Below are 18940 nucleotides of genomic sequence, written 5' to 3' on the forward strand. Positions count from 1 at the left end.
TAGCTGCTACTTCCCAGAACTTATTGGGAGAAGACACCTATATCTTGGTTTTGTATGCTTTTCTGAATAAAGTAAACTTTACATTTTGTCTTATCAGTAGGCGTCACCCTTTGAAAGCATTTTTGAAGGACTATGGTACTTTGACTATTGGAGCCTAAGAAAGATGAGAATGTAATGTTAGCTTTATATTATCAAGTAAGGTTATTCTATTATTCAGAACTCACTCAAGTTTCCTCTCACCTTTATCCTACTTCCTCATTAACAAGTCGTCGGTTTGATAAATTAATCATGGCAAAAAAAATCACAGAGGAAGCACTAATCTGTCATTTTTCTCTGTGACCTGCAGGCTCTTTGACACCCGGTACAGCATCCGGGAGAATGGGCAGCTCCTCACCATCCTGAGTGTGGAAGACAGTGATGATGGCATTTACTGCTGCACGGCCAACAATGGTGTGGGAGGAGCTGTGGAGAGTTGTGGAGCCCTGCAAGTGAAGATGAGTGAGTGGGAAAGAGATTCGTCTATTGATTTGAAAGTTGACTTGGTACACGTAGTTTTGTACTTATTTTTTACATTTTTTTTTGAGACAGAGTCTCACTCTGTTGCTCAGGCTGGAGTGCAGTGGCGTGATCTCGGTTCACTGCAACCTCCATCTCCTGGGTTCAAGTGATTCTCCTGCCTCAGGCTCCTGAGTAGCTGAGACTACAGGTGTGTGCCACCAAGCCCAGCTAATTTTTCTATTTTCAGAAGATACAGGGTTTCACTATGTTGGACAGGCTGGTCTCGAACTCCTGACCTATGGTGATCTGCCCACCTTGGCATCCTAAAGTGCTGGAATTACAGGCGTGAGCCACTGCACCTGCCCTGACTTGGTACACTTTAAAATAGTCAGTAAATAGAGATGTTCTCAGGCCTGGTGAGTCAGCAGTGAGACAAGTTCAAGTTCAAGCACAACCCTGAGGCCAATTAATCCCACACCTCTTATGCCTGCCATCAACCACTACCCTAAGGCAAGCCTCTCAATTCTCTACCCTCTCCAATTTTCTTACCTTCACTCATCTCCTGACTTCTTCTACCGTAAATTATTTCACCAGGAAACCTTTCTCTGAAACCTTTACCCTACCCCTGTGAAACACAACCAAACACTCTTTTTATCTCTAACCTCTTTGCAGACACTTCTACCCTTTTGCCTTATTTCAAATTTAATATTCTTCTGAGTGATTTTCTGCTTCAGTGGAAGCTGTTCTATTTTCCCCACTTTATGTCTACAAGGCTGCCAAACACTAGTAGGTATCTCCCAGCCCTCAGTGTTGCTTTTAAACCACTCTATTTTGTATTCCTATATAAAATCTTTCCTCTGATGAGGGCTTATGCCATTCTGACCTATCGTTTCTCTAACTGTATTCATCATGGTCATCTACTCTTCTAGGTACTTCCCCATATTTATTAAAAACTTTAATTCCAGGCTTACTATCTTTCTATCCATCTCCACTCCTGCAATCACCCTAAGAAATTTTAACAGCCATGAAATAGAACCACTAGCCACTTAATTCTCACAATTCCTTGACCTCCACAAATCCAGTGATGTTTGTCTTTTTTTTTTTTCAATTTTAAGGCTCATACTTTTAATCTCTATGCACACGCATATATGTAGTAGTTTAGGTAAGTCTACCACTATGAGGAAACGTGGTTTTATTTTATTTTTTTAACTTTCATTTTGAGTTCAGGGGTACCTCTGCAGACTGTGCAGGTGTTTTACATAGGTAAACATGTGCCATGGTGGTATACCTCACAGATCATCCCATCACCTAGGTATTAAGCCTAGTGTCCATTCTATTCTTCTTGATGTTCTCCCTCCCCACACCAACAACCCCGACAGGCCCCAGTATGTGCTGTTTCCCCCCACGTGTTCATGTGTTCCCATCATTAGCTCCCACTTACAAGTGAGAACATGCAGTGTTTGGTTTTCTGTCCCTGCATTAGTTTACTGAGGATAATGGCTTCCAACTCCATCCATGTCCCTGCAAAGGAATGATTTCATTCCATTTTACGGCTGTGTAGTATTCCATGGTGTATACGTACCACATTTTCTTTATCCAGTCTATCATTAATGGGCATTTAGGTTGTTTGTGTTAACTGTTTTTTTGTTATATATATTTATATTTTATATTTAAATATAAATATAAATATATATGTAGAACTACATACTTAAATATAAATATGTAGAACTATATACTTAAATATAAATATGTAGAACTACATATTTAAATATAAATCTATAACTATATGTTTAAATATAAATCTATAAATATATATTTAAATATAAGTATGTATAAATATATAAGTATAAATATATATTTAAATATAAGTATATATATAAATATATATATATTTTTTAAGACGGAGTCTCACTCAGGCTGGAGTGCAGTGGCGTGATCATGGCTCACTGCAACCTCTGCCTCCTGAGTTCAAGCAATTCTCCTGCCTCAGCCTCCCAAGTAGCTGAGATTACAGGCATGTACCACCACACCCGACTAATTTTTGTATTTTTGGTAGAGTCAGAGTTTCGCCATGTTGGCCAGGCCAGTCTTGAACTCCTAACCTTGAGTAATCTGCCCGCTTTGGCCTCTCAAAGTGCTGGGATTACAGGCATGAGCCTGTTTGTGTTAACTCTTTATCAGCGTACCCAATTGATGACTCATTCTTGGCCTTGTCACCCTCTGGAAGTAGTCTGCATTTAAAATCTTCAGCTACAGTATGTCACACTCATCATGGACATTTTTTGGTACAGCCTTGTCAGATGAGCAAAACAGTTTCCTATACTCATGACTTGCCTCCAAGTAGAGTTTATGGGCACAAACTTCCATTGTCTCCTTCTCAGCTAACAACAGTGTCTCAGTCTCTCTCATTCTCTTACTCTTGCTATACAACATCAACATCACCAGCATCATCATGTTCTTTTACCTTGATTCGTCTCTGTTCTCCTTTCCATTGATTCCCCAATGGGGCTTTTATTTCCTTCCATACTTAGTTCTTTCTTCTACCTGGTGATGTATCATCAAACACTGCCCTACCAGCATGTTTAAATCTCATGGCCTCCCGTCCTGTAAGCATCTGCTACTTGCAAACTGTCAATCTTACAATGATGTAACCTTCATCTTCTCTTCTATGACATGCTTATAACCATACATACGGGCACCACACAAATTAGAGGAATTTAGGTCTACTTGGGACATTTATTTCTAGTTTTTGTGTTGTTGTCTTTCATCATTATTTCTTATCTTTTGTTATTTTGCTGGAGGAAATCATTAGGTACTTTTTTCAGAGTGTGAAGATGTAAAATATTTCCTGAATTTTTGCATGGTTGGAAGTCTTCATTTTGCTCACATTGTTGGATAATAATTTTGCTGCATGCAGAATCAGAGTTTTAAAAGCCCTTTTCTTTAGTTTTAGTAGATATCCTCTGTTGCAGATGAGAAGTCTTTTTCTTATTTCTTTACAAGTAAATCTGATGGCTCTCTTTAAAAGTTTAGGATTTTTCTTTTTCTTCTAGAGTTCATAAATTTCACAAATTGACAAGAATATATTAGGTGTATTTTTAAGAATTATTGCTACTCAGTTTTAGGTGGGCCTTTTTGTTTGTTTGTTTGGTTGGTTTTTGTTTTGTTTTGGTTTTTTTGAGACAAGATCTCACTCTGTAACTCAGGCTGTAGTGCAGTGGTGTGACCATGGCTCACTGCAGCCTTGACTGCTTGGGCTAAAGCAATCCTCCAGCTTCAGCCTCCCAAGTAGCTAGGACTACAGGCATGAGTCACCACACCAGGCTAATTTTATTTATTTATTTACTTTTTTTTTTGGTAGAGATAAGTTCTCACTATGTTGCACAGGCTGGTCTTGAACTCCTGTGCTCAAATGATCCTCCCTCCTTGGCCTTCCAAAGTATTGAGATTATAGGAGTGAGCCACTGCACCCAGCCTAGGTGAGCCTTTTTGATCTAAAGACCAAAGCTTTTTTGAAAATCAGGTACATTTTCTCTATTTTTTTCTTCTTTCTTTCTCTATGACTTCAAATTTTTCTCCTCATATTTTCTGCATGTCTTGATATTCTACTCTCTTGAAGATTCCTTTTACTTTTTCTTCATACTATGAATGTGGTCTCCAGTATGACTATTCTGTCATTCTGAGTGTCTTGGTCTTAAAAACTATATTTTTAATTTCTAAGAATTTCCTTGATGTCTCTGTTGTCATAACAAACTCACTTGTATGATACAATATTCACTTAAGCTTCTAAGGATATCACTAGTGCATCTTTTAAAAAGACATTTTCTTTTTTTCCCTGCATTACTTTTATTTCCTTCAGAAAAAAAAAATTGATTTTGTTTGGGTTCCATCCTTTTAGGTTTACAGTTTTTCTCAAATTGATCTTTTATTTTTTGATCATAAGTATACATAGAGTGTTCAGTCAATTAGGATAAAAAGCTGGTGGGAATAGCAGGACTTTATGGAATACTGATTTGGTACTTACTGTGAGTAAGTAGGTGGGGATCTGCCTATACGCAGGCTTCCCTTCAGTATGCAGAGCAGTAAGAAATCAAATAACGAAGTTGGAATGCTCTCATTTGCTAAATAATGAAGACTTCATTCTGAGGATGAAACACATTCAAGTATTTCCTTACTTTATGACACTACCTTTCTTTTGAATGTTCTGCATATTCTCTCTGGCCCAAATGTTCTTGACTTGGGTTCCATATTAAATCCCCTTTTCTTTTCTTGTCTTCTTTTTTCCAACCTCTCCTTTGGAGATCTCATCCATTCATGTGGATCTACACTGGTGTGGCCATTCCAATTGCTAAAATTTTGGAATGCTTCCATACTTCTTGGAAAGATCTGTTTCACAAGGCTCCTGAGATCCCCCAACCCCTATCACTACTCTAGCTCTCTTAAGCCCTCCCCCAAGAGCTCCCTCCCCTAAATTCCTAATAGTCCATCAGCTAAAGACTCAGTGCTGGCACAGCAGGATACTTCCAGCATCCTGCTTTAAGGTGACCAATTCTGATTGGTCAGTACTTATGACTCCACCCTGAATCATGTTCCCTTACAGTGGGGATCCATGGCTATGCGTCAATACTCTAGTCATTCCTAGTTAACTTTATATTCAATTTCCCAAAAGGGAATTCCTCACCCCTCACCTAACAGATGACCAAGACATCATGTCACTGAGAAGATAGGGGTTTTTTGCTTTAACCAAAGGTCTTTACTTAAGACATTATCTGTGCCTCAGCTTTACCATAGAGATCTTGTTCAGGGAACCTATGGAAGGCATAGATAACACTTTATTTGACTGTCATAGGAATATCAAGTGCTCAGCTAAGTTTTTCCCAGCAACTGTATGACAATACAACTCACAATTGAGGAACCTGGCCAGTACTGTATTTAAATGTAGGTATTTACAGTTTATTAGAAGGAGAGTTGTATGCTATAGATAGCAGGCAAAGTAATAAAGTTGTTATTTTCCTATATTTTAAAGCCTTTCTTGTATTTTTGCTATAATACAGGGCCACAGGAACTCTAAATGGCAGTGAATGCTTAGATTAAAAACCAACAGGTCTCATGCCTGTAATCCCAGCACGTTGGAAGGCTGAAGCGGGCGGATCATGAGGTCAGGAGATCAAGATCATCCTGACAACAGGGTGAAACCCCGTCTCCACTAAAAATAAAAAAAAAAAAAAAAAAAAAAAAAATTAGCCGGGTGTGGTGGTGGGCGCAGTTCCAGCTGCTCGGGAAGCTGAGGCAGGACAATGGCATGAACCCGGGAGGCGGAGCTTGCAGTGGGCCGAGATCACGCCACCGCACTCCAGCTTGGGCTGCAGAGCAAGACTCCATCTCAAAAAAATAATAATAATAAAATAAAATAAAGAAACAAACCAACAGGTCATGAAGGCTTTGCAAATATCTCTTGCTACCAACAACACCAAAGCCCCCACTCCTTTTCCTCACATTGAAATAGAAGAAAACAAAGTCCGTATTTCGTGCTTTCCTTTGTCAAAATAACAAATTGGTTATGGCACATGTCCTGCAAGAAATAAAATGTATCCATTGCTCAGTAGTCTCTCTTGCCAAGTCCCCCTCTGTATCTGTAACATAAAATTCCTAAGGACATAAATGTAGTTTTAACTATTTTACGAATAGTACTAACATAACTGGCATCCTGAACTTATCAATTCTTTTGTATATTAGATTTAATAACTTTCTTTGAAAGTTTCATATTTGAGAATAAAAATTAACTGGCATAAACTATTTCTTCTGGAAGATTAAAAGTGTTTGAACAGTAAATTACATGTTTGCTTTACAAAATTGAGTCCCCCCAAATTGTATGACAGAATTTCTTCTGATTGTTAATATAATAATATCTGGTTTACTTTCTAGAGAATGAATGTATTTAATTAATAATCATCAAATTTAATAGTCAAATTAAGATGGAAGCTAAAGGGAAAATAGGTCATAATTTATAACTATGTAAGAATATAGTTATATCAAAATTTTCTTTTTAAATGTTTTATGTCTATCAGTATGAATTAAATAATGTTGAATTGCTGTGGTGACAGCCTATGTTAATCAGCTTTTATTAACTATCTTTTAAAATGAAGAATGCTATGGTAACTTCACACTGTTAATATTTTTCATAAATTTGTGTTTTGCTAGTAAGATTCTAATAAAGCAGAGACAACCAAGTGTTTCTAAACTGATTTCTTTTTGAGATCTACTGAAGAAAACTGTCTTTGCATTTGGTGAATTTTGTAATGTAACATGCCTCAAATGATTCTTAAAACAGATATTTAGAATTAAATTGAAAGTTAGAAACTCTAGGTTTAATAAAGCCATATTGCCTTATTTGTTTTGAATTTTCACTTCTTTTTAGAACCTAAAATAACTCGTCCTCCCATAAATGTGAAAATAATAGAGGGATTAAAAGCAGTCCTACCATGTACTACAATGGGTAATCCCAAACCATCAGTGTCTTGGATAAAGGGAGATAGCCCTCTCAGGGTAAGTGGTTATGATGTTAAAACACGTATATAAAATGTATTTTAAAATATAACATTTCTTTACACACTCAGTTACACACTTACAAACTTCTAGTATAAAGTAGTTTCCATGTACATTTTAACCAAATGTAAATATTTCTGTTTGCATATATGCAAACTGTATGGCATTTCATTTGGGTCTGGCTAGGGAAAAAAAAGAGATGGGAACCAATAATGTTAAAGATAGAAAAGGAGGCAATGAAAAAGCAAACCTGGAATCCTTTGTATTTGTTGGCTGGCTAAATCATTTATTTTTTTAATGTTGAATCTGAGACTTAGGGGATGAAAAAGAAAAACTAAAACCCAGGCTTTAGAACTGACAGTTTCTGGAAGGAGGGAGGGAGACAAGGTTCGGAAGAAAAGAAATGAGAGCTCTGGAGAGAAGTTAGGTGAAAAGACTCAAGACTCATACACAAATACCTTGGCAAATCCCTCCTGAGTCACGAAGAGTAGTCACGCCTGTAATTCCAGCACTTCAGGATGCCAAGGCAAGTGGATCACCTGAGGTCAGGAGTTCAAGACCAGCCTGGCCAACATGGTGAAATCCTGTCTCTACTAAAAGTACAAAAATTAGCTGGGTGTGGTTGTGTGTGCCTATAATCCCAGCTACTCAGGAGGCTGAGGCAGGAGAATAACTTGAACCCGAGAGGCAGAGGTTGCAAGTGAGCCAAGATCTCACCACTGCACTCCAGCCTGGGCAATAGAATGAGACTCCATCTCAAAAAAAAAAAAAAAACCAAAGTTATTATCTATATGCTTATTTTGTACTGCCTCTGTATCTTATCCCCACATTTACTGATAAATTATTATGAGGCATCATTATTGTCTTTCCATCTTTGTATCACCTAAAAGATTACAGACTATGTTTTTCATTTAACAATGCATAGTATATTTTAAGAGGAATACAAAGGTGTCACTATATGTCAATTAACTGAACTAAGGTATAAAATTGCTCAGCTTTGCTTTATTTAAAATAAAATATTGCTAATTTTTAATGATTAATTATCTGGCTTTCCTCTTGTTATAAATCTTGGTGCATTTCCTACAGTGACAAACAAGGGTGGTTGTACTTATGTTACTGAATTTAGGGTCCAAAACAGAAAAGCCAGATGTAATATTTAAACTCCAAAGAGAAATTTTAATATTATGTGTGAAATTTTCTAGTATTTCAAAGGACATGTACTCGCCTAAAGATACCATCTAGGGTGCAAGGTAAACCTGATAGTTAAAAGCAATGCGTTTGTTTATTTATATTTCAATAGGTTTTGGGGTACTAGTGGTTTTTGTTTGCAAGGATGAACTGTATAGTGGCCAAGTCTGAGATTTTAGTGCACCTATTACCCGAGTGCTGTACATTATACCCAGTATGTAGTTTTGTATGTCTCACCACCCCCCTCCGCAACATTTCCCCCTTCTAAAAGCAATGCTTTTAATCAGATTTAGCTGTGACTTTGGGGAAGTAAAATAAGCCCACATATATATATATACTTATGGGATGAAAGAAAATAAAAATAAACTATACCTCATAGGACCCTGGTGAAGATTAATTTAGGTACTCTTGCACTATTTCATTTACTATTGTATGTTTTACATAGTAAGTGCCCAATAAAGGTCAAAGAGATATCTTTGATGATGATAATGGTGATGACAATAAGTTGATGATATTTGGCAAATGTATCCTTGATAGACCCATAAACATTTTTGAATTCACGTCCATATCTCTGGCAGGAAAATTCCCGAATTGCAGTTCTTGAATCTGGGAGCTTGAGGATTCATAACGTACAAAAGGAAGATGCAGGACAGTATCGATGTGTGGCAAAAAACAGCCTCGGGACAGCATATTCCAAAGTGGTGAAGCTGGAAGTTGAGGGTAAGGAGCTGCATTTCTTCCCCTCACTGTGTGACCAGGGGCCTCACTGTCTACTGTGAAGGCTGCACCTGGGCTTGGGAGAGAAGAGATGTGGGCAGCCTACTTCCCTCAGTTGTTCCAGATACTAGATCATAAGGTCAAGCCTATGATAACAGAAAAGGAAAACTGAAAAAAGAAAGAAATTTTCACTAGTATAAAAGGTCATATTCCACTGATTACTCACAATTGCTGGTAATTTTTACCAAAACAGACTAAATTTACTGTAACAGTAAAATAATAGAAACCCATTTTAGAATATCTTCCTGGTTTGGACAATTCTTCCCTCATTTATAAACTTGGGCATAATAATTTTCATCTCTTTAATCATATACAACAACTTTAAAAAGATGTGATAAGGGGGAAAAAGTAGCTATTTTCAGATAGTATTCTATCACAAAGCTTGAAAAAAAAACATTAATTCAAATCGTAAAGCCAAAAATAATCCCAGTTCTATGAGTTACGTTGTCAAAATGGTTTTTCTTTTCTTTCTGAAAATATTTTTTAATCAGCTAATTCAATAACTTGGTGTGAAAGGTCTTCACTGAGAAATCAGAATCCAAATAGGTCTAGGTGTTCTATTTGCTTGTTAGTCGGGTCCTTCTTGACCTAAAATTCCACCACATTTTGCTTAAAAAGAAGAACTATCAGCACACCTCTATTAGGTGAATAAACTGAGTACAAACCCTTCCTAGCTCTTCCTGTTGTATGCCAGAGAATTAACATCTTTGGCTCCTAGCTTTCTCACCTGTTAAGTGGGGTTTGCTCTATTTAATGAAATTAGATGTTGATAGTGTTTAGCAGAGCATCTGGTCCTTTGTGCACCCTCAATAAATGTTGGCTATAAGAATTATCATCTACTTTTCTGCTTTTCTCTTATCTGATTGATAAGTGTTAGAGTATCACATACTGGCACAAATTACAGTTCAATCAGGAAAAGACTTGAAGAGTTCTCCATATTTTACTTTGATTCTATCTTACTTTCCTTAGGCCAAAATCTATCCTTTTCTGCATATTTCCTTCTCACTCATATAGTTTTCTATTAACTCCTTTAAGATTATTTTTATTTCCTTGATGGACATTCCTGTCACAGCTTTAATGATCTCGTTTCCCACATTTGCCTCCAATTGAGATAACATCTTTATTATGTCATTGTACCAATTGCTCATAAAATTTTCATTAATTCCTCGTGGAAAGTAATGAGGTTGGTGGGAATAGTGGCTGTCAGAATATAAAAATACATTTTCAGCAAGTTTCTGTAATTTAATATCTTCTAAATAATCAGTGCTATTTGAAGCTCCGTATTCAACAACCAGTTGATATGATTTATTCAGTAAAAACTAAATAAACCTACAAACCCACCCAGACACACATTCAGACTCACTGAATATCTGTCTGCCTAGATCCAGTGTTTTCTTGTTCTGTCTAAGGAATGATGCAGAATTAATGCTATCCATTTGTATAAAATATCACAAAGAGTTTTTCTCTTTAAGATATTAAAAATAAGCTTTCTGTATTATAATATTTAATACTGATCATTTAGGTCACTAGCTTCATAGGTATTAAAACGACTTGCTTTACCTTTGACCCAGAGAAAATTATCACCGAACTCCATTAGTTGGAGTTATTATACAGTTTGGTTTTGTGTTACCATTTAATTTTGTATCATGCCTGTCAGTAACACCGAATACTGCCTCTTTTCTCGCAACCTTTAAATGGTCATGCTTAGTGCTTTAAACGTTAATATATGCTAGAGATTGTATTAAATTTGCTAGTACTGAGAGCTCATAATATCATTTAAAGTTACTCTAACTGTAGGTAAGATGATTTTAGCACACATGTCTATTTCTACCCTCATCTTAGTCCCTATTAAAATAGCCAAAATATGTGACATGCTTAGCACAATTGCTGGTACATAATAAGCATTTAACAAATGGAATCTACTATACTTATTATGATTAAAACATAAAATTGTAACAAATTTGCTTTGGCTCTGGAAGCTCTGAAAGGTTGACTTCCATTTGAAGAAATAGTTGAGGTGTTTTCATAAGACATAATGTAGACATGACCTATTTAGAGGTAGGGCTAACTCAACCTACAACTCAGAACAAGTTTTTAAAAAAAGCAACTGAGAAATGACTGGAAAAACCTCAAAAGTACATGCGGATGCCTGCTAGTTTGTCAATGATGAGGACTGAAGATGACGAGGCAGGGCCGTGGTCAGTTGGGGCAGACGAGCATATGTATGTATCAAGTCGTAACTCTGCAAATTAGTTATGCAATGGCTATATCAAATCAGAACTCTATGGTGCCATTTGATGCTGGGCTGCACTTAACACAGATGGGCGTACAGGAAAAGATAGGGTTTTGTCATTGATAGCCCCTAATAAAGATAAACATGCCAGGCCATGGATTGAGTACAATGTGTTAACTAAATCTTTGTCGTAACAATTGTGAAAGAAACACCCTGCCACACAGAAGGTCCCTTTCTAGATTGCCATTCTCAGACTGCTGGATCTCTGCAATGGAAATGGAAAGGTATCCTATACTTCGGTCTTGCCTTAAAATGTTCAAACAGTGACATACAGAATTATTGATGGAACCATCTAACTCAAGCATGGTGCAGCATGGATGGCTTTCTGAAAGGATGTCCAATGGGAAGGCTAACATTTTAAAAGGTTCCATTGAGGCTAAATGTTTTATGTGGATTATCTTGTTTAATCCTCACTAAAAGTCTGTGACAAGGGCCCTATATTCTACTATTTTAGGAAACAGAGGAATAGAGAGGATAGCTAACTTACACAAGGCTGCACAGATAGCTGTGTCTAAGAATTTGAGTAAGGCTGAATACTGTCTGTTCTATTAAAGAATGAGATAGTGCTGTGTGACATTGTCAAGAGAAGTATCTAGATGAAAATGAGGGGAAAAGCCAGAATTCTGCAAATGAAGGAGAGGTTGGGAGCTGAAAAAAAATAGACAGGAGGTATTAACAAATTTTTCGATAAATTTTTCAGGGAAAGGGGAGGAGTCAAAAAAGGGAACAGTAGCTGGAGCTATGTTTGGTGTGTAGATCATGTTGCATTGCAAGATTTCTCTTCGAAAAATATTGTAAAAAAAATTAATTTTTTGTAAAAAAAATTAAATGTTGTTAAAATATTAATGAGACTGAGCTCAGAGAGAAGAAAAATTTGAACATACATAAAAGAAGAAAATATTCAAGGGAATGTGGTGCTGGAGAATGCACAAGGGTTGTATTTGGGGACCAAGTAGAATGATAAACTGTATACAGAGGGTGACCACATGTTCCAGTTTTCCCAGGACAGTTCTGGTTTACACCTGTTGTCCTGGAATCATTATTAATAGAGTCTCTCTTTTACTTTCAGAAGTATCCAAGCTTCCATGATAAATTATATGGTTACTTTCCTTAGGAAGACAGAATGTCCTTGTAATAGGAAGAAAGGAGAAGAGGGATGTTTTCAGTATAAATCACTTCATACGTTTGATGGATGGAATTTGAGAAAATTCTGTTCTTATGGTCTCTATTTCCTCTAGGAAGGAGAAATTAGGGTTATCTTTTGAAAACACTTTTGTTAAAGGGTCAGGGAAGGGGGTGGAGATGAAGTGAGTTCTAAAATAGCTGTGGGATGGGAGAGATGACTCACAAAGTAAACCAGGATTGTAAGGCAGCATTAAAGTTTTAGTAGAGAGCAGGACCGTGAATATAGAGTTGCATCAATCTGCATGGTTGCAGGGTTTTTCCCTCCAGTGTTGCTCTGCTGTACAGGTGTAAGTTCAGAAAACAGTAGAAAGCTAAATTCAAAGGCAAGACGTAAGTGTTGGAGTTTTGTCAGGAAGGAAAATAAGCAAAAGACTATTGCAAAAGGGAGATTGAAGCATGAATCATGGAATCTTCAGATACCAAATATACCTATAATTTCTCTTTCTTTTCTTTCTTTCTGTCTTTCTTGTTTGTTAGTTTGTTTTGTGACAAAGTCTTGCTCTGTTGCTCAGGCTGGAGTGCAATGGCACAATCATAGCTTACTGTAGCCTCAAACTCTTAGGCTTAAGTGATTCTGCCACCTCAGCTTCTTGATTAGCTGGGGGTACAGGTGTGCACTACTGTGCTCAGCTATATTTAATTTAATTTAATTTTATTTTATTTTATTGAGACAGGGTCTTGCTATATTGCCCAGGCTGGTCTCAAACTCCTCAAGCAATCCTCCAGCCTCGACCTCCCAAAATGTTGGGATTATAGGCATGAGCTACCATGCCCAGCCATACCTATGATTTAATATCAAAATATGAAATATCCTCGGATTTGAGCCTAGGATTAAACACTACAGCTCCAGCAATATAACAGACAAGATAATATGAAAATCTTCCAACTAGCCCAGAAATGCTGGGCTAGTTGTACAACTCATAAGAATAAAATATAAATCTCTGGAAGCTCGAAATGGACAGGAACTGCAAAAACCATAAGCTCAATGAGCTGGTTTCTTATTGTTCTAAAGGTATTGGAACTGGTGCTCATCTCTATAACCTAGGAGATTGGTTTGAAGACCCTTGAGAGGGATTAGTTTGAAGACCCTTAAAGGGGCAGGAGACAGGGTCTTGGCCCATGTGAAATGGAGGTTAGCATTCAGACCCTTGTATAAAGCTGAGAACCACAAAAGTAGAAAGATGGGCCAGAAATTCCATCTATGGGCACAAAAATACAACACAATGGCTTGTCTGTCTTTAGTCATGAGGAAGAAAAAACCAGGTCTTCTTAGGAGTGAATATTCACACTCAAGACTACAGCTTCCATAGGCTTGATATTGACTTAATAGCATCAGCACAGTCTGGGAATTCTCAGCTGGAAAAATGAACATACAAACTGGTTTCAGGCTGGGCACAGTGGCTCACCCCTGTAATCCCAGCACTTTGGGAGGCTGATGCACTGGAGGCCAACCTGGGCAACATGGCAAAACTCCATCTCTACAAAAAATATAAAAATTAGCCAGGTGTGGTGGTACATGCCTGTAGTCTCAGCTACTTGGGAGCCTGAAGTGGGAGGATGGCTTGAGTCTGGGAGGTGGAGGCTGCAGTAAGCCAAGATTGTGCCACTGCACTTCAGCCTGGGCAACAGAGTGAGACCCTGTCTCAAAATAAAAAAATAAAAAAATAAAACCTACATACACATAAAACATTGGTTCCAGGCCAAAAAAGCCACATACACACAAAACATTGGTTCCAGGCCAAAAATTTAACAAGAACAAAAAGCTAAAAAAGAAGCACTTTACCCAGGTTACATAGGGTTTTCATGGATATACCTACACTGAGGATGAGTTCACAGTGCAAAATTGTCACACCTACAGAAAACAACCTACCTTGAGTGAGTGTTGTCCAACATAATATACAAAGAAAATTCAGTTAACCAAATAACATCATAGAAACTATAAAATAAGTATGCTTAAAGTAATTAAAAATGTAAAACGAGGAATAAGAAAAACAAAAATACATTAGGGCCAGGCATAGTGACTCACGCCTGTAATCCCAGCACTTTGGGAGGCCAAGGCAGGCAGATTACTTGAGGTCAGGAGTTCGAGACCAGCTTGGCCAACATTGTGAAACCCTGTCTCTATTAAAAATACAAAAATTAGCCGGGCGTGGTGGTGCACGCCTGTAGTCCCAGCTACTCAGAAGGCTGAGACAGAAGGATCTCTTAAACCCGGGAGGCAGAGGTTGCAGTGAGCCAAGACTATGCCACTACACTCCAGCCTGGGCAACAGAGTGAGACTTGTCTAAAAAAAATAATTAAATAAATAAATAAATTAGGAAGACAGGTGGTTTTGATAAATAAACATAATTTTAACATATAAAAAATATAATTAAAATTGAAATTCAATGGATGAGAGTATATTAGAGACAAAGATAATTCAGCCATTAGAAATAAACTCTTCAGAATTTAGAATTCAGTGCAGAAAGATTTTGAAAGCATAGAAAAGATGAAACTGAATTTAAGAAATGATAAAAGATATATTACAGAAAGAGAAAATACAGAAAATATGAGAGGCAATACTCAAAAACAGGATGACTAAGAACTTCCCAGCATTGATGAAAAACTTAAATCTTCAAGTACGTGAAGCACACCAAGTCCCAATTGGTAAAAATGAAGCGCAGAGAAATAAGCATTTCATGCCCAGTCAAATTATAAGGAAACATCAAAGACAAAGAGATTATCTTAAAATATTGAAGACAGATTATTTGTAAGGGACAACAACAATTAGGATAGCAATAGAGTGTGGAGAAACTATCACTTTCATCTATCCTTACAATTTGGTATAGCCCCATGGAGTTTTATGAAAAATAAAAATCAAACTTTAAAATGTGTATAGATTTGTCTCAGCAATTTAACCTCTGACAATTTAAGAGAATATTTGCACAAGTATATGTTCAAGATTATTTGTTACAAAGTTACTTAGTAAAAAGTTGTAAAGAACTTAAATTTGCTTCAATAGGAGAGCATCTAAATATGTGATAAAATTCCATGCAGCCATTAAAAAGAATGAGATGGATTTATATACATTAACTTCTAAAATTATCTACCATATATGTGACTTGGGTCTGCTTTCCATCTCTGAGCCTCAGCTTCCTCTTCTCTAAAATAGAGATAAAAGCAGAACCTACCTCTTAGGATGCTTGATTATTAGTTGTTATAGACACATAGTGTATACTATATAATAATTTTCTGTTTTATTATTTATTTCATGTATTTAATAAGTACTTGTATAGTGCTTACCATGTGCAAGGTACTGTTCTAAGTGCTTTAGAATATTAATTGTCAATATAATACATTCATAAGTGAAAAAGTAAGTAAAGAACAGTATATCTTATTATTATATATTAGAGTACATGTATATCAAACTCTCAAGTCATCATCTCTGCATAGAAAATTATATGGGAGGTCCTGGCATGGTGGCTCACGCCTGTAATCCCAGCACTTTGGGAGGCCGAGGTGGGCGAATCATGACGTTAGGAATTTGAGACCAGCCTGGCCAACATGGTGAAAACCCATCTCTACTAAAAATACAAAAAATTATCTGGGCATGGTGGCGGGCACCTGAAATTCCAGCTACTCGGGAGGCTGAGGCAGGAAAATAGCTTGAACCCAGGAGGCAGAGGTTGCAGTGAGCGGAGATTGTGCCACTGCACTCCAGCCCGGGTGACAGTGCGAGATTCCATCTCAAAAAAAAAAAAAGAAAGAAAGAAAATTATATGGGGCGTAACTTCTATTTTATACTTTATGTAGGCCTATACTTTTGCATCTTTATAAAGAGAACTTTATAATTAGGAAGAATTAATACATGTATTTATGCTTTGGAAAAAAAACACTTCTTCCAAATATTATACTATTTTTGATAAAGTAACATGAACCTTTCTGTTCATTAGTTTGATATTTTTGCAGTTCTGTTGCTCCTTTGATCTCCAGGACAAACTCAGGGATGGGAAAAGTTTTGTCAAAGGCAATTGATTCCTATGTTGCTTAGGTTTTCACAACTCTTGGATATTGGCTGAAGAATTTTGAAGGTGGAGGTCCTGATGAACAGGACATAGAACATGCCATTTCTTTAGGGAAGGAATCAATCCATAAAGCTGCTAAGCTTGAGACCTACAAGAGGAAGTTGGCAGAGTCACCCAGATGGACGAAGTGAAGGGGGTCAGAGAACAGCAGCTGCTGATGAAGTCTCCACCCATCTGACTCTTCTTTTCTACACATAGATGGAAATCTGAAATTTATGATTTTATAGTCTGGAATGGTTTGGAGGATCCAGCACAAAAGTTTTATTAGGGTTCTGATTTCTCAGTGAACATTTTCCACACTTTGTTGGGTGTTACTGACTTACAGCATAAAGGGAAAAGTAAAACAAAGGGAAGTTCCTATAGGAAAGGGAAGCACCACTAGGTAAGAACTATTTAGGTATACTGATTTGACATTGACAGGGAAGCCTCAGTCATCTGGAATGCAGAATAAAGTTTTCAATCTCACAACTGTGGAGGCTTTTCTGGAAAGGTTAAGCCCTGTCTCAGGCCCCTGTGTGCCAAAGGGCTGTAGGAGAGGATTCACAGCAGGATGTGACCAGGAAACATCTTATTGTCTGATGTCACCAGAGAAATCTACATATCATATTTCATACATTCAAAGATGCTCATTTTTTCATATTTTTGCATATCTGGGTTGCATCTCAGTCATTAATCCCTTACAATCACAATTGAATAAATTTTAGTTTCTTTGTTGCACATTTTCGTATCTCTGAAATTGAGATTTGTCTTACAGGTGCTAAAGGCATTCACATCCAGTTTGTGGCTTCTGCCCTCCAGCTAAGATCGTTCCTTAGCTGTCCCCAAATATGAGAATGAATATACAGTGATAAAACAAAAATAAATCAACCATACTGGCTCATAAAGCTTTCTTTATTTTTAACTAGAAATTTTCCTTCTGCTTGAGATCATTTCATTAGTTCCTCACAGAAATGAAAGCATTATTTTCAATGAGATGATGCCAGCTATCCTTTTTCCCTCAAAACCTTTTATTTGCTGCCTCTTCATTTTATTAGGTTGAAATAGAGACTAAGTGGCTTTTCAGGGCCGTATAGAGGAAGTTCTCTTTTAAGAGACAGTTTTGTCTGCTTCTCTAATCCACTTCACATTCTACTTTAGGTATGGTGTGTAGCCAAAGAGTGATCTATATTTTTTTCTCATATATCTGAAACTATTTTCTCCTGAGTACCTCTAAAGGCGAGGAAGACAGATACTCAGGGGCAGAGGGATATGGCAATGGAACATGCTGATTTGAATGGCAGGGCTGGAACTTTCAACGAGGGTTTGCTATCGTGATTGCTTGGGACAACTTTTGAAATTCTGATTTTATTTCCCTGTTTTGACCAGTGGCATGCGCCCCGTTTAAAATGCTAGACCAGAGGGCCAACCATAGTGGCTCACACCTGTAATCCCGGCACTTTGGGAGGTCGAGGCAGGCGGATCACTTGAGGTCAGGAGTTAGAGACCAGCCTGGGCAACATGGCGAAGCCACGTCTCTACTAAAAATACAAAAATTAGCCGGGCATGGTGGTGCACACCTGTAATCCTAGCTTCTCGGGAGGCTGAGGCAGGAGAACTGCTTGAGCCTGGGAGGCGGAGGTTGCAGTGAGCTGAGATGGAGCCACTGAACTCCAGCCTGGGCAACAGATTGAGACCCTGTCTCAAAAAAAAAAAAAATAGAGAGAGAAACAAAGAAATACAGAGAGAGAATTAGCTCCTCTGACCAGTGCAGGTGCTCATGCCTGTAACCCAAATACATTGGAAGGCCAAGGTAGGTGAACCTCTTGAATCCAGGAGTTTGAGACAAGCCTGGGTGACATGGCAAAAACCTCATCTCTACAAAACAAAATAAAACAAAATAAAATAAAATAAAAATACCAGACCATAGAAATCAAATCTTTTAAGGTGATAACATAATTATTGTTTTTTATAGCTAGGGGGTGTCTTTGTTATAAGATTTTTTAAACATTGCAAAATACTCATTTAAAATTTACAAATATCTCATTTTCTTTTTTCCCCTCACATTCTCTGCCTTAACTAAGATTTTTTAAAATACACTTATTTATTTGAGGCTGGATGTGGCTCTTACTACATTCTGTGAATATCACATTCAGATGAATACTGCTTTGTGTATAGAAGCTGGCTGAATATAGAGTACTTGAGACCCAAATTAAAAGAGATGGATGCTGGAGTATATCAAGCTCTTGCTAATTGCATTTTCTATTATTATCCTGTTTACCCTTGAAGCTTTAAGCCATTAAGGAAAATATTGGGCAGAAGCTGGAATCAAGAGAGGGCTGTCAGTCAGCAATTGCTGGTGGGAAGAGGTGTCTTGGCATCAATACAAAACTGCAAATAAGAGCCAGGGAGG

The 18940-nt window shown here is 37.3% G+C and overlaps 1 protein-coding gene across 1 annotated transcript in view; it reads left to right on the forward strand.

Annotated features, from left to right (window-relative positions):
* Positions 1-18940, forward strand: part of MUSK (muscle associated receptor tyrosine kinase) — a 134944-nt gene that overhangs the window by 18334 nt on the left and 97670 nt on the right. Inside the window, exons 3-5 of the mRNA XM_054502256.2 lie at positions 347-498; positions 6917-7044; positions 8811-8952. Of these exons, the coding sequence (XP_054358231.1) occupies positions 347-498; positions 6917-7044; positions 8811-8952 (422 nt within the window). The remainder of the gene's footprint in view (positions 1-346; positions 499-6916; positions 7045-8810; positions 8953-18940) is intronic.

This window comes from Pongo pygmaeus, chromosome 13, assembly GCF_028885625.2.
Source record: "Pongo pygmaeus isolate AG05252 chromosome 13, NHGRI_mPonPyg2-v2.0_pri, whole genome shotgun sequence".
In the NCBI taxonomy this organism is placed as follows: domain Eukaryota; kingdom Metazoa; phylum Chordata; class Mammalia; order Primates; family Hominidae; genus Pongo; species Pongo pygmaeus.